This window comes from Cyrtonyx montezumae, unplaced genomic scaffold, assembly GCF_038088225.1.
Source record: "Cyrtonyx montezumae isolate F1298 unplaced genomic scaffold, pur_monq_1.0 scaffold_3, whole genome shotgun sequence".
NCBI lineage: Eukaryota > Metazoa > Chordata > Aves > Galliformes > Odontophoridae > Cyrtonyx > Cyrtonyx montezumae.
The window spans coordinates 155,004,854-155,019,389 of NW_027072034.1; the positions used below are offsets into that span (position 1 = coordinate 155,004,854).

At 46.8% G+C, this 14,536-nt stretch overlaps 1 protein-coding gene across 1 annotated transcript in view; it reads left to right on the top strand.

Moving 5' to 3' along the window:
• The first annotated feature begins 9,169 nt into the window (after nt 1–9,169).
• Nucleotides 9,170–14,536, top strand: part of CCDC3 (coiled-coil domain containing 3) — a 38,705-nt gene continuing 33,338 nt past the window's right edge. The window contains exons 1-2 of the mRNA XM_065743765.1: nt 9,170–9,579; nt 10,463–10,637. Of these exons, the coding sequence (XP_065599837.1) occupies nt 9,170–9,579; nt 10,463–10,637 (585 nt within the window). The remainder of the gene's footprint in view (nt 9,580–10,462; nt 10,638–14,536) is intronic.

The following is a 14,536-nucleotide window of genomic DNA, read 5'->3' on the forward strand; positions in this document are numbered from 1 at the left end:
ACTTGACCAGCATTACTTTCTTTGCATGATCCTATAGCCAAAGAGACCCAGAGTGAGCAACAGGGTGCAGGGCACAAGTGGCGAAAAATTTGGTCAGAATTACCTCCATTTGACTGAGATACAATTGAAGTGCAAACTTTACTTTTTGAGTACAATTTTTTTCTGTAGGAGTGACCAATTCTAACTGTTCCATCTTTATGCAGCACTTACTAGCAGAATAAATACCGTTCTTGGGTGAGGGGTGGATGTTGGTGGCTCTTTGGAAGGACATTGAAAATCTGGTGCAAGCATACTACAAGAATGACTGGTAGTTTGGTTATCCTGTCACCAAGTGACAGAAGCTGGTTATATTCAATATGTTCAAGAGAATTTTTGGTGGTTGGATTATACATGCTGAATCTGGATGAGGAAAAAATCACAGGATCATTAAGGTTAGAAAAAAACACTAAGGTAATCTTGTCCAACCATCAACCCATCTCCACCCTGCCACTAAACCATGTCCCTCCATGCTGAATCTACACATTTCTTGAACACCTTCAGGGACTGCACCACTTCCCTGGGCAGCTTGTAAGTGATTGATGTTTCTTTTCATTATTTTTCTTTTCTTTTGATGTAGAAGATAACAGCACAATGTGATCCCAGCTGGAAGCTCAAGATAGACAAATCCAGAATTGGAGAAAATGTAAGATTTTAGCATTGGAAGAACTCACCCAGTGGTGAACTTGCTTCTTCATCTTCTGAACTTTTAATGCAAGGGTTAGATGGCCTTTTTTATTTATTTTTTTTTTTAATTTCAGCTTTCTTCTTCTAAATTCAGTTGTGGTTGTGATACAAGAATCCCTAAGGGACATTTTCTAGCCAGTGTGGTTAGATCAGATTTTTCTAATGGTGCCTCTCCTCTGCCTTTAAAACTTCTACCTCCTAAGAACTGCATTTACATGGACCAGAGTTCACCCCAGGGACAGGAGAATTAGACATCTTTATTCATTCCTCCATGGCTGTGGGAATGATATGTTAAGATATTTTTTCCCATCACCAGTTGTGTCAGTGATATGTGTTATGCAGATGTGTGTCTACTGGGGGCTACGTTCAGACAGCACATTTCACATTGATTTATGAACAGCCTTCTGAGCGCAGCACTGCTGGCCTCTGCTGACTTGAGCTGGAATAAGCCTGCACATTGTTATTCTTATTCTTGGACTTATGGTCATGACTCATGTTCCAGATGCTGGAGAAATACAGAGTTGAGGAGGTCCTTGACTCAGAAATTGTCTGTAGAAGCTTGCATAAAGCAAGGGTTGGATGTAGGTGGACAATGGAGGTGGGTTGTAAACAGGAAATTGTTAGGTACTGCAGCAAGCTGGGTGGACAGTGGTGGGCACAGGAAAAGATGCTGCAGGACTAAAGACATCAGAGGAAAGAGCCTGAACAGCAACTTAATTATATGAGAGGTCAGAAAGGTCACATCTGGTCTACTTGATACTTAGAATGGAGAGAAAAGAAGCTCAGGATGACATCCAGGCTATCAGTCCAAGTGGTGGTAAGATGAAGTGAGTGCCAGTGCCTGGGAAAGGGAGAAAGGGTCTGGAATGACAGTAACCATTCCTCTTTAGCTATGATGAGTGGGGGTTGAGGGCAGACATTCCCAGATGTCAGAGTACCAGGAAGAGCATGAAGTTTTGGTACAAGGACACAGCTGAGGAAGAGTGTTCTGTGTCAGAAGGAAACTGCATTTACATCAGTGACACTGAACATCTGTAGGCAATCCAAGAACCTCTTGGAATGTACTGAGGGTAACCTGAGCCAGGTAATAGTCAGCCCCACCGGGGCTGATGCAGTGCTGGACCTGTTGCTCACCAGTGCTAATGAACTGGTTGGTGACATCTGGATTGGAGGCTGCCTGGGCTGTAGCGACCATGCGATGGTGGAGTTCACACTCCTGAGGGATATTGGACAGGTAAAGAGTAAAATCAGTAAGCTTAATTTTAGGAAAGCCAACTTACATCTCTTCAGGGAGTTAGTCAAGAAATCCCTCTAGGAATCTGTCCTCAGGGACAAGGTAGCAGAACAGAGCTGGAAGCTCTATAAAGAAGTCTTCCTTAGGTCACAAGATCTCTCCATCCCCAGGTTTAGGAAGTCAGGAAAAGAATGCAAGAGATCTACATGGTTGAACTGGGAGCTGCTGGTCAAACTGGAGAGCAAGAGGAAAATACACAGGCAATAGAAGCAGGGACAGGCAACCTATGAGGAGTATAGGGATGCTGCTAGGCTGTGTAGGGATGGGGTCAGGAAGGCTGAGGTTCAACTGGAACTGGACTTAGCAAGTGATGCAAAGAAGAATAAGAAAGGCTTCTATAGATACATCAATCAGAAAAGGAAGGTCCAGGAGGGTGTACCCTCCCTAGTGAGCAATACAGGTAGGTTGGTAACAACTGGGAAGGAGAAGGGTGATTTATTGAGCAAATTGTTGCCTCAGTCTTCACTAGCAACTCTTCTACACGTAGCCCTGGAGCGTATAGTTCAGAAGATGAGAACAATGGAGGTGATGCTTCTGCTGCAAGCAAAAATCAGGTTTGTGATCACCTGAAGAACCTGAACATCCTTAAGTCTATGGCTCCCAATTAGATACATCCTGGAGTCCTGAAGGAATCATCTGACATAGTCACCAGGCCACTATTAATGATATTTGAAAAGCCGTGGAAGTCAGGTGAAGTCCCTGGTGACTGTATAAAAGCAATGTCACACTCCTTTTTAAAAAGGAGAACCCAGGGAACTACTGACCTTTTAGCTTCACATCAGTGCTGGGGAAGATCATGGAGCAGATGCTACTGGAAGCTATGCTAAGGTACATGGGAGAGCAGGGGATGATATGGAATAACCAGCATGGGTTCACCAAGAGCAGATCCTGTCTGACCAGTCTTTTTGCTTTTTATGATAGTGTAACTGCATCAGTGGGCAAGAAAAGAATCACTGATGTAATCTGTCTGAACTTCAGTAAGGCCTTTGATGTGATCCCCCATAACATCCTTCTCTCCAATTTAGCAGCACCCAGAGAGTGGCGTGCAAAGTCTCAGTGTCCAGATGGAGATCAGTGACAAATAGTGTCCCACAGTGGTCAGGACTGGGATCAGTGCTCTTTAACATCTTCATCGGTGACATCGACAGTGGGGTTGAGTGCACCCTCAGCAAGTTGGCAGATGACACAAACTGCGTGGTGCAGTCAATCCACCGGAGGGATGGGATAACATCCGGAGGGACCTAGACAGACTCAAGCAGTTGGCCCAGGAAAAAAACTTGATGTTCAGCACATCCAAGTGCAGGGTCTTGTACCTGGGTCATGGCAACTCCACCCACAGTACAAGCTGGGGGATGTGAAGATGGAGCTCAGCCCTGACAAAAAAGACCTGGTGGTACTGGTGGATGGCAAGCTGGTCATGAGCCAGCAATGAACCCTTGCAGCCCAGAAAGCCAACTGTACCCTGGGCTGCATCTAAAGAAGCATGGTCAGCAGATCAAGGGAGGTGATGCTGCCCCTCTACTCTGCACTGGTGAGGCCTTGCCTGGAGTAGTGCATCCAGAGGTGGAGTCCTCAGTACAGGAGAGATGTGGACCTGTTGGAGTGCATCCAGAGCCAAGGGCTGGAACACCTCGCTCTCAAGGACAAGATAAGATAACTGGGGCTGTTCTGCCTGGATAAGGCACTGAAGTAACCTGATACCAGACTTTCAGTGTCTAAAAGGGAGCTATAAGAAAGAAGGGGACAGACAGTGTGGTCTGTTGTGATAGAACAAGGGGAAATGCTTTCAAATTAAAGGAGAGGAGATTTAGACTTTATTTATTTATTTATTTATTATATGGGTATTGAGGAAGTGGCACAAGTTGCCCAGAGACATGGTAGATGTCCCATCCTTAGAGACATTCAAGATCAGGCTGGACAGGGCTCTGAGCGCCCTGTTCTAGCTGTAGATGTTCCTGTTCATTGCAGAGGAGTTGGACTAGGTGACCTTTACGGGTCCCTTCCAACTCAAACCATTCTGTGATTCTATGATTTGTAAGAGATTGGGGACAGAGAGAGAAGAGACTGGGACTGAGTGGATACATGAGTGCAGGATGGACAGTGAGGAAGAGAAAAGACCAAAGGGTGTCACAGATGGAAAATACACCTCACTCATAAGAGATAAGCAAGTATATATTGACTGATAGAATACAATTATCTAACAAAGCTTAATCATAAATAAAACAGCTTCTTAACAAGGTTCAAGATGGCAAGGTACCATTGGTTATTTGCAGCATAGGGTAGGGCTAAACATACTCATCCAGGAGCCCCTCCCATTGAGTCATGAGATTCAGAGTGAACCCCTTTGGTTTCTAAGCTCCTTGAACCACAGAGGTAAGGAACCCATGTCCAGTTGGATTTGCTCCTAGTCCCTTGCTATCTTATGGATAAGATTCATAGTATTTTCTTCATGTTCAATTGGCACCCATTGAACCAAGTGTCTGTTATCGGTTCTTTGAGTACCCAGTTTGAGGCAGTATTGTGGTCATTATCTGTCTGGGCCTTATCTCGATTGTTATCAGTCCTGAGAAGGATCGTTGTCAGTTTCACCATCTGCATGAGCTTTAGGCATAATGACCAGGCTGACGGAGGAAGGTAGAGACAGGAAAGAGCACACTGTGATACAGTGTCTAAGAAAGGAAAGAATGATAAAAAGGTGTAGGAAAAAATCCATACTAGGTCTTTAATCCTTTTTCCATCCAAATTCTCAACAGTATTAAAAAGACCTTCTCAATGCTGTGCATAAAGTACATTTATGTAAACTCCTTAAGATAGTGTATTCCTAGCAGATCCCCAAGGGCAAGGACTGTGTCTTCTTAGTCATGGTTACTGTTCAAAAGAGAGAAAGAGACCAAAAGAACTATGGGGAATATCTTTTTTTTTTTTTTTTTTTTTTTTGTAATAGAAATCACCCAGACCAGACAGTTGCATAAAAATAGTTCAATATAATGGAACAAACATCAAAATGTATGAGAAGAATGACTCAGTTTCGAGAAGCACAGGCAGAAGTTAATGGAAGCATCTCTTCCTGTTGGATCACAAATGTAGCCAAATACTCCTCTTGGTAACTGAGCCAGTTTAAAGAGGGGTGGATGTGGGAGAAGAAATCTGGTTTTGATATTCTGTAGCCTGGGCTACAAATCATTGCAGGTATATGAATAAAAGATTGCTGAGCTGAGGTTTCACATCACCTGCACCCGTCAGAAAGGCAACCAGACTCTGAGTACTGTGCTCTTGTTTGATGCCTGGACTAACACTCAGCTCTGTCAATACTTTAAAAGGCAAAAAGAGACAGAGACAAACTACATTTTATTAAGAGGCTTAGATCATCTGTATCATCAACAGCAAAGATGATCCAGTCTGGAGGGAGAAACCTTTGGTCTGATTATCTGTAAAGATGTGTGAAAGAGAAAGAAGAGCTCCTGCCCAGGAAAGCCACAAGCCTGTCTCAAAGCGAGTAACTGTGGCACATGCATGAATGGCCTGAGTGCTAATTGGCCCTATTGACGCTACTCTGATTAGCTCGTTTTGGCTGCAGCACTTGTCAGACCCATGCTGAGTTCACAGCAAGCAAATATTCACGCTGTACTGAAGTCCGTCTCAGATCAGATGGTGGGTCCCTGCAGAGAAAGCTCACGCAGATCTGAAGGATGTGGCCTCCAGGGAGGGTTCCTAAATCCTTACTTTGTGTCACTGATTCCATGTTATCAAGAGCTGTGAGAGGGCTGCTGGAAAGGATTCATGTGCTCGTGCTTCTTTTCACTACCTCAGAAACAAAGGGAGGGAGAGGAAAATTGATGGCATAGGGAAAATTGACTTTGGTAGAAAAAACTTAAGAGCAAAATGTCATTAATCTTTGTGATCCAAGTGCAGACAGCTGTAATTATTTACTAAAATACTGATCTGAACGTCGTTTATGAACTCAAGGAAAACAGCCCAAGGGAGCAGCTTGCTTGGAAGCAACAAGTTACACACTGATGAGCTTCTGACAGAGAGAGGTCCCAGCAGGGGACATCTCACAGAGGGCACAAGAGGAGCCCCTCCAAACCTTTACAAGCCAGGCACTTTAAGGTCAGAGGTATTTTAATTTTGTGTGTACTGTATCTATTCAAGAATTGGGGCCAAGACCTCATTTCAGCTCATTCAGCTCTGAATCAGCCCCATGGACTCCTTCTGTGTCCTCACAGTGCTGACACTACCACCTCTGCAGGATCGCAGAGAAATTCCAAAGGACACTAATTACTTGCTTCCACACTCTGGTAATCACCGCCAAAAGGAGAACTGGAAAGCATCAAACAGAGCCAGTGTGTGCTAGCAATTGCTATTGTTTGTTCTGAGATGGCTCACTGATTCCAGGACTCTGGTCACATGTAAGCAGTTTAATTCAGACAATTAACAGTGGTGTTAATTAAAGACACTTCCACATTTTGGCTCTGAGTTGCCTGCGTTCCTCTCTCTTTCTCCCTGTCCTCTTCCCAGCTATTACATGGTGGCTAACAAAAACGTGAGCAATAGCAGAACAGACTCAGCTGAGATTCAATATTTCCAATTGGTTTGGGGACAGTTGACCATTACTCATTTGCAACACGCAGTAAACGGAGATGGAGCTCAAATCTGGCTCTCTTCTTTCCAGAAGACATCCATCTCTTATGTACGTATACACAGAAGAAATAGCACTTCTGTTTCATGCGACCATAAGAATTTGGTTCCCAGAATAAAATAACGTATGGCTGCAAATATAGCATCAGCTTCTTCGGGATCTGCAGAAGCTGGGAGTGATGATGCACCTGCATGTTGCTGCCTACACCAAACATGGGATTCAAGCTGATGTAGCCCTCAAGCTCCAACTCCAAATGTGCTGTATGGAGGGTCTGAACACCTCTGCCATCATGGGCAGCACTTTTCTCCTTTTCTCTCCCGATGTATTCACCCATATCTCAAAGCATTCTTTCTTAAAACAAACCCAACTATGAGGTTAGTGCCAAGGCCTCTGTGTACACTGTATTGCACAAAATGCCTTGAGGACTGCCCTAGCCTTGTGACTACCTGGAATATGTGAGGTGGGGTTGGCATCTTCTCCCAGGTTACAGCAATAGGATGAGAGGAATGGCCTTAAGCTGTGCCAGGGGAGGTTCAGATTGGATATTTGAAATAACTTCTTCTTAGAGTGGTGAGGCACTGGGACAGGCTGCCCAGGGAGATGGTAGAGTCAGTGTCTCATTCAAGATAATGGTAGATGTGGCACTGAGGGACATAGAGAGTGGGCATGGTGGGAGTGGGTTGATTTTGGACTAGATGGACTTAATGATCCTTTCCAACATTAAGGATTCCATGATTCTAAGTCAGCAACAGCCTCAGATCTTTATTTTCCTCCTTTGTTCCGTATCTGAAACATACTGAATGAAGCCTCCTCCACCACAATTTATTTCCTTCAGTTTCCAAAGCAGAAACAGTTTTTCCTGGTGGTTAACACTAAAAAAATAAAAGTTAAACTTGTAGATCTGTTGGGATTTCCTGAGGATGTTTTCTTCAAAGAAGTCTTTTCAGATTGCCTGCTCAGATTTTTCCGAAAGTTATGAAACAATTTGTTGATTTCCAAGAAACAGATTGTGAAAAATACTATAAAAGCTACATTTATCATTCTGGAGGATTTGTTAGGAAAAAAAAAAAAGTCTGCTTCTGTTTTAGCAACTTCGCTGCTCTTGCATAAAACTACAATTAAATTCATCATGGGACCGTGCCATCATGAAATATGAACATCACCTTTATTAAACTCAGACTGTTTTCTACAAACAGCTGAATCTAATGAACTTATTCCCTAGGGAGACACTTGTCACTGGAAATGTCTCACTGTCATGAAGCTGGCTTAGCGTTGTTTAACTTGTGATTCATTGTTTAGCACATTGCTTCCAACCCCGGCCATGCACGGGGACCCCCCACGCCAGGCACAGCACCAAGGAACAAAAAAGACAACTTCTGCTCCTGAATGCTTCCAGTCCTTCTGGAGAGCAGAAGCAGATGGAGACAGACAGAGGAGATTAAAGGAATCAGCCAGGACTTACAGTCAAACTTTCAGTAGTTGTCGACATCAGGGAGAGATTTAACCAGGACACATCTGCATGATATTCATATTCCAACAGAAGTTTTTTTTCAGCATCCCAAGCTCTTTCTTGGCCCTATTATTGCCAGTGAGATCTAATGTGGGAAAAGGACAAAACTGAACTGGAAGGAGCTATTTCGGGCTGCAGATGGTGCGGGGCCCCTGGGGATGCTCGGGAGCTCTGCAGCAGTGCGTGTGCCAGAAGAGGGGCAGATCCATCTGCCAGAAAGCTGGAGATGCCCCGGAGTGCCACGGCTCTAGGGAGAAACGGTGGGAAGTGACCACGGAGAGATCCGGCTCTTTCCTTTTACCTTTCTCACCAGCTAGCTACATTTGGAAAAGAGTTGAGGGCTTCTAGGAAAGGAAATGGAAAGTGGGATCTGGCATCTCCCTCGCAGTCCCTGCCATCCCCACAAGACCTTCCTCCACCTCCCCGAGCCCTGGGTACTGCCAATGTTCCCAGTGCGTTCAGGGGATGCCCAGTGAGGGCAGTGCTTTGCCCTCTGCATCTCCACCCTTTTACATCTCTCTCCTTTGCACGTCCGTCCCGTCCCGTCCACCTCTTCCCTCTGCATCCCTCCTCTTCTCATCCCTCCCCTTTGCATCCCTCCCTTTTCACCTCCCCCTTTGCACCTCTCCCATTTCCCTCCCTCCCCTTCGCATCTCTGCCCCTTCGCATGTCTCTCTCTTTTCCCAGCCCTCCCCTCATCTCAGCTGCTCGCATCTCAGCCCCTTCGCACCCTCACCCCTTTTTGCATCTTCACTCCTTCACTCCCCAAACCTCCTAAAGTCCCATCTTTATTTTTTTAATTTTTTTTTCAGTTTACGGGGGACACCTTTGACTTTCCCACCTTTCGCTTCAATCCCATCCCTTTTTCCTCTATATTCCCCCCATAACACCTCCGGGCCGTCCCCACACCCTTCTTCTCCCCCCATTTCCATCCCCGCTCCCCAGTCCCGGTCTCCGGAGCGGAGCCGGGCTCGCCCCCTCCCCGGGCTCGGAGCCTCCCGCGATGCCACCGCCCGCGGGGCCGCTGCTGCTGCTGGGGCTGGCGTTGGGGGCCGGGGTTGGGGACACAGGGGGGGGCTGCCAGCTGCCGGCCGAGTGGCGGCCCCTGAGCGAGGGCTGCCGAGCCGAGCTGGCATCCATCATCGTTTACGCGCGGGTGTTGGCTCTTCACCCCGATCCCTACGGGGCTTATAATTATCTGCCCTGGCAACGGGACCCCCCCTCCGGTCCCGGCTCGCAGCACAACCCGGGAGGACTCTTTTATTCGGCTGAGATCGAGCTGCTGTGCGACCAAGCGTGGGGCAGCATGCTGGAGGTGCCCGCCGGATCACGACTCAACCTCACCGGGCTCGGCTACTTCTCCTGTCACTCGCACACCGTCATGCAGGGCTACGCTTACTTCTTCTTCCTCCGGTGAGTCCTGGCCTTGGGGGTCCCGGGTGGGGGTCTGGGTGTTCCAAGCATCCTCCAGGGCTGGAAGGGTTGGCCCCATCCCGCTGCTCTCCCTGCAGTATTGCATCTTCCGCACGTTCACTCCAAAGAAGCATCCCGAGCTGGGATATCCCAGCACGGCTTTAACGCTGAGCTGCGGTTGAGCAGCCCCTGGGTGCTGCTGCTTTTGTTTCTTCACGGTCAGAGCCCCAGCGCTGGAGAGGGGCCAGTGCCTGTTCTCCGAAGTTTGGCATGAGAGTATAGGAGCAATCCCCAAATGCACACCCGACAGCGTTCTCTCGGCCCCAGCCAAATCGTGACTTTGGGCTCACTGAAAGAATAAGAAAATAAACCACAATGTGGGAACAAAGCCATCACCGTGACCTTTCGATCCAGAAGCATTTGCAAAATGTTACTTTGCGGCTTGTTTCAAAATGCTCGCTGTATCCTTGCGCTGGGTGCGGAGCAAAACAACTTCTGATGCTGTCCAGTGCTCAGTCTGGGACAGTATCTTTAAGGACACGCTTTACAAAAGTTATTTATTGACTCTGAAGGAGCACTTAGACTCGGGTCAAGAGCAAAGCAATACAAATTCAGTAGGACTCAAAGGCCAGAAGTATTTTGGGAGCTCGTTGATATCTGCAGGGGAGCAGGAGCCTGCTAGGTTCTCCCTGCAGCTACCAGGTCGAATCCATGGAGGATTTAAGCAGCAAAGTGCCAGGAGTGCTGAGAGCCATGCGTAGCCTCAAAGTCTGTCCATGCAACTTCGGTGGTACTTGGCTGGGCTGGGGGACAGCAGTGACCCCTGCATGAGAGGAAGCCCAATAGAGGCTTACAGCAGCTGCCCGTGTGGTTTGTGTTTCAGGATGGATGAGAATTACATCCTCCTGCCACACGGTGTGAACTTCCAGGAGGCAATTTTCCCGGACACCCAGGAGAACAGGAGGATGTTTGCCAGCCTCTTCCAGTTTTCCAACTGCTCGCAGGCACAGCACGCCCTGAGCTTCTCCAGCGACTGGGAGATCCAAGAAGACAATCGAGTAAGGGATTTGTTTGCTTTTCAGTGCATGTTTTCTAGGTGGGAACAGATGTTCATATGTTATTTGTATGTGTATATATCTATAGGTATATATGAATGCAGTTTGGCTGGTCCCTGATTTGGCTCCTGGTTTGGCTCTCAGGTAGCTGTGCTCTTGTCTGGACCACTGCAGGCTGTGAGGGATTATTCTTGCCTAATTCACACAGCAGCATAAACATTGTCTTTGGAGGTAATTGTGCTAAGCTGCCTTTGTAGCTGCTGGGGGAATAAAGACTCTTGAGGGCATATTTGTCTGAGTAATGCCAGGTCCTGCTTTGGAGCAAGCTGAATGAGGTGCCTTTCTCCTCCCAAGGGAGTGCACGAGAAGTAATTCACCCTCTAGGCAATTTTTCCCAAAGAAAGTATATTTTTAGCATGGAAAGTCCACTGATGTCTGTTGCCAGTGGCTTCTGAGCTTTATGGGGCTGTAGTGTTTATAATAAATGCAAGCTTTTCATAAACACTTCGTTGGCGGAGCGGAGCAACCTGCAGTTATGTTCTGGGTGTGCATGTGCACTTGTGGAAGTGGAACTTGGAGACCTCTTTCTTTTAGTGCCAAACTTTGTCTTAGAAGGCTAGTGGTTTTCCATGGGGAGCTGAGATCATTTGAAGCATCTCCTTAGGTCAGGATGGAAGGGGGTCCATGTCATCTCTTGTGTCTTGTGAATTCATGCAAGGCACAATATTTATGATGGTAGAAGCTCTGGCAGCAGCAGCTAACTGAGACTTTTCCCATGGGATATGTTTGAACTGATGTGTTGCCCACTTGGCCAGTGGCACCATGGGCATGACCCCAGTCCTTGGGATGCCCTGAGAGTGCCATTTTCCCACTCTGGGGAGAGAGGGGAGAATGCTGACATTCAAATATACATTTAGAACCAAGTTTAGGGGCCCCTGATGGACCAGTGCTTATTGATGCCAATGGTACATCTCACCTGTTAGCTGGAATGGAAACCACAGGGCAGAACCTAGAGCATATGGATCAAAAGTGCATCTCAGCTGCCGTGCTCCTTGACCCCACACAGCTGCGAGCAGATTAAAGGGAATTACAGCCAAAGCTGGGGGCTTTAAATACTTCTGCACACACCCTGTGAGGGAATAAACTGAGCTCAACTGACGGCTACAGTGTCTGCTTCCTTTTGCAGTGAAAAGTAAAAGCTTCCTCTGCACCAGTTAAAAATAGTTTGGATTGTGCTTCCATTCAGCCCATGCATCTGTGCTCTCGTGTTGGAGATAATCTTTTTGGCCACCACTGTGTTAGGAATTTATCTCCTTTTCTTAGCACTGCCCATCTATGATCTCTTCCCAGCAGCCATGGTTGGCACTTTGCTCCTTGTTTTGCCTTATCAGATCCAGTGGTGATGGAATCAAGTCTGAGGGAAGAAATGGAGGTGATTGTGTCCTCAAACCAGAAGATGAGGGTCTGCTTTGGGGAACGGAGGTCTCACCTTTGAGTTCTGAGACATCTTCACACGTGGCTCTGTCAATAACAAGCAGCCTGTTGTTAGCAGGTTTGGAACAAAGAAGTGATAAAAGTAGCTTGAAGTTGGATCCTGTACTCCAAAAGACTTTTTCCCTGTGCTCCTCACAGCCCCATCAGGGCTGTCCCATGAGATGAAAAGCTGCTGGCTCCTTCTCCTCCTCCCTCCTGCCCTGCCCAGCACTTGGGGAGCAAATAGATGTGTGGGAAACCCTCAACACACTGACACAGTAAAGGGATACAGAGCACAGGAAAACCTTTCAATTGTCGGAAAGCCCCTGGGCACGTGGTAGAAGGAGGCCAGACCCCAGACAATTTGCTGGGGATAACACATTCCTCATCCTGGCTGCTAGTGCTGCTGGAAGCTGATTCCAGCTGTGTCTTTAAGCCCCTTCAGTCTGGGCTGAGGGCCAGGCGCTGCTATCCATGGTTTTCCAGCAACCCCACAGTCTGATAAATTCACTCATGTGCCTGTTCTAGCCACTTTGAGAGAAACAGTAGCTCAGCTGTCCTTTCTTCTTGTGTTTCCACTTTGGCCTCCATGCTTGTAATCAACTGGGCTCTATCCCGACCTTTCTCAGCCCCTCAGAGATGCTTGCAGACCTCCTGCTTTGCTTCGGTTTGCCACAAGATTGGTGCTAAAGCCCTAAGTTTCCACCACACCGCAGCTGTGGGATGGGAGTGTAACGAGTTGCTGCAACTCCTCTCCCTTCTTTTTAAAGCTTAAGAGCTGATGTTGGTGGAGATAATGACACAGGAACTCTACATTTCCCCCTCCGGAGTTACAGTTTTAGTTTGTTCTTTCCACTCTCCCACCCGCTGGAGAAATGCAGTAGTTACCTATAAAACAAATCTTGCAGTCGCAGCAGTTTCCTTTAATAAGGTGTTTTTATTAAAGAAAGGACCAATTAAGGAGTAATAAAAACCTGATTAAAATTCTTAAAAGCTCTGTGTTTGTACCCAAGCCTCAAGCCGATGCCCTGAGGGAAGATCTGCAGATGCATCAAAGAATTTACACTTTCTGGGCTGTCCCATGCTGGCTGAGGCACAACCTCCAGCTCCCTTCTGGCTCTGGGAAGTGCCCTGGGGGTATTCCCTTCTCCCCACCCCGAGTGCCTCTGACATTGCTCACTAAACCTTGTGAGATGCACAGTTATTCTCTGCAGATCAGTGCAGCCAGTGGCAATGGAGTTGCATTGCTGAAAGCTCCTGATGCTTTTAGGGAGCAGCCTTGGAACCTCTTTCTTTTTTGCTCAAAAGCAGTCCAAGAGGTCATAGACCCGTAGAATATCCCCAGGTGTTCAGGGCCAGGTTGAACAGGGCTCTGGGCAACCTCATCTAGTATCTCATTCAGTGGTTGACAACCAGTGGCAGGGGTATTTGAAGTGAATGATCTGCTTGCTGAAGCTGACAGGAGGTGATGAGACCTGTGGTTTCCCCTCTTGCAGTGCCCCATGCAGACTTTCATATTTCAGTGCAATGCTGGTAGCTCACATTTCTCCCCCTGAATGGCCTTCTGTAGGGCTGTGCATTCTCTTTACTGAGACCTTGCTGCCTTGTCTGCATAGGAAGAATAACACCATGACAACTCAAGGTCTGGTCCATGGAAGTACAAGGGAAAAGTATACGGAAGTGTCGAACATGTTTGCAGTTAGTTACTGCTCAGAAGAGTTTTAGCTTCTGGTTTTGTTTACAAGTTGATGGAGAGGCTTATTCTATTGACCTCCATTTGAGCTCATTCAGATTGCTGGAGGAGATTATACCTTTTATTGAGCATCTCTCTGTGCATTGCTTCTTCCCTTCTCAAGCATCGGATCTGCAGCAAGGCTGCTACGTCAGCCGATTTAGGTGAATTATCTCATTCTCAATTTATGAGAGACCCTCAGGGATTTCTATGGGTAATAATGAAGCTTTCATGAAAGTTGTCAGTGTTCCTAATAAAAACAAGGTGACTAGCAAGTTATCAGGCAATCTACAAATGTCTGTTTAGTATCTTCCTCTCCAGTGGCACTTTGGCTGCTGTAACAAGCACCTCCTGACCCAATTATAACACCTGCAAGGCTTTGAAGCAGCTGAAAAAGGAACCAGATAAGAAAAGCAATTGTAATTGCATAATTGGCTTTCCCATTATTATACAAAGCAAAAATTGAATTAAATGGCATTCTTCCTCTGTGGAAGTGGAGGAAATAGTTTCAGAGCTATTTGTATTTCAACAAAGGCCACGTGCATACACTGGGAGCCACTGGGTTGGATTGCTCCCTGAACCCATCCCTGGGCTGCAGTGTTTGCAGCCTCTTCCTTGCCCTGGTGAGCTCAGCTGGGCAGATGGCCATGGTTCACATTTAGAGACACTTTGTGTGACCATGAGGGCTTAAATCATA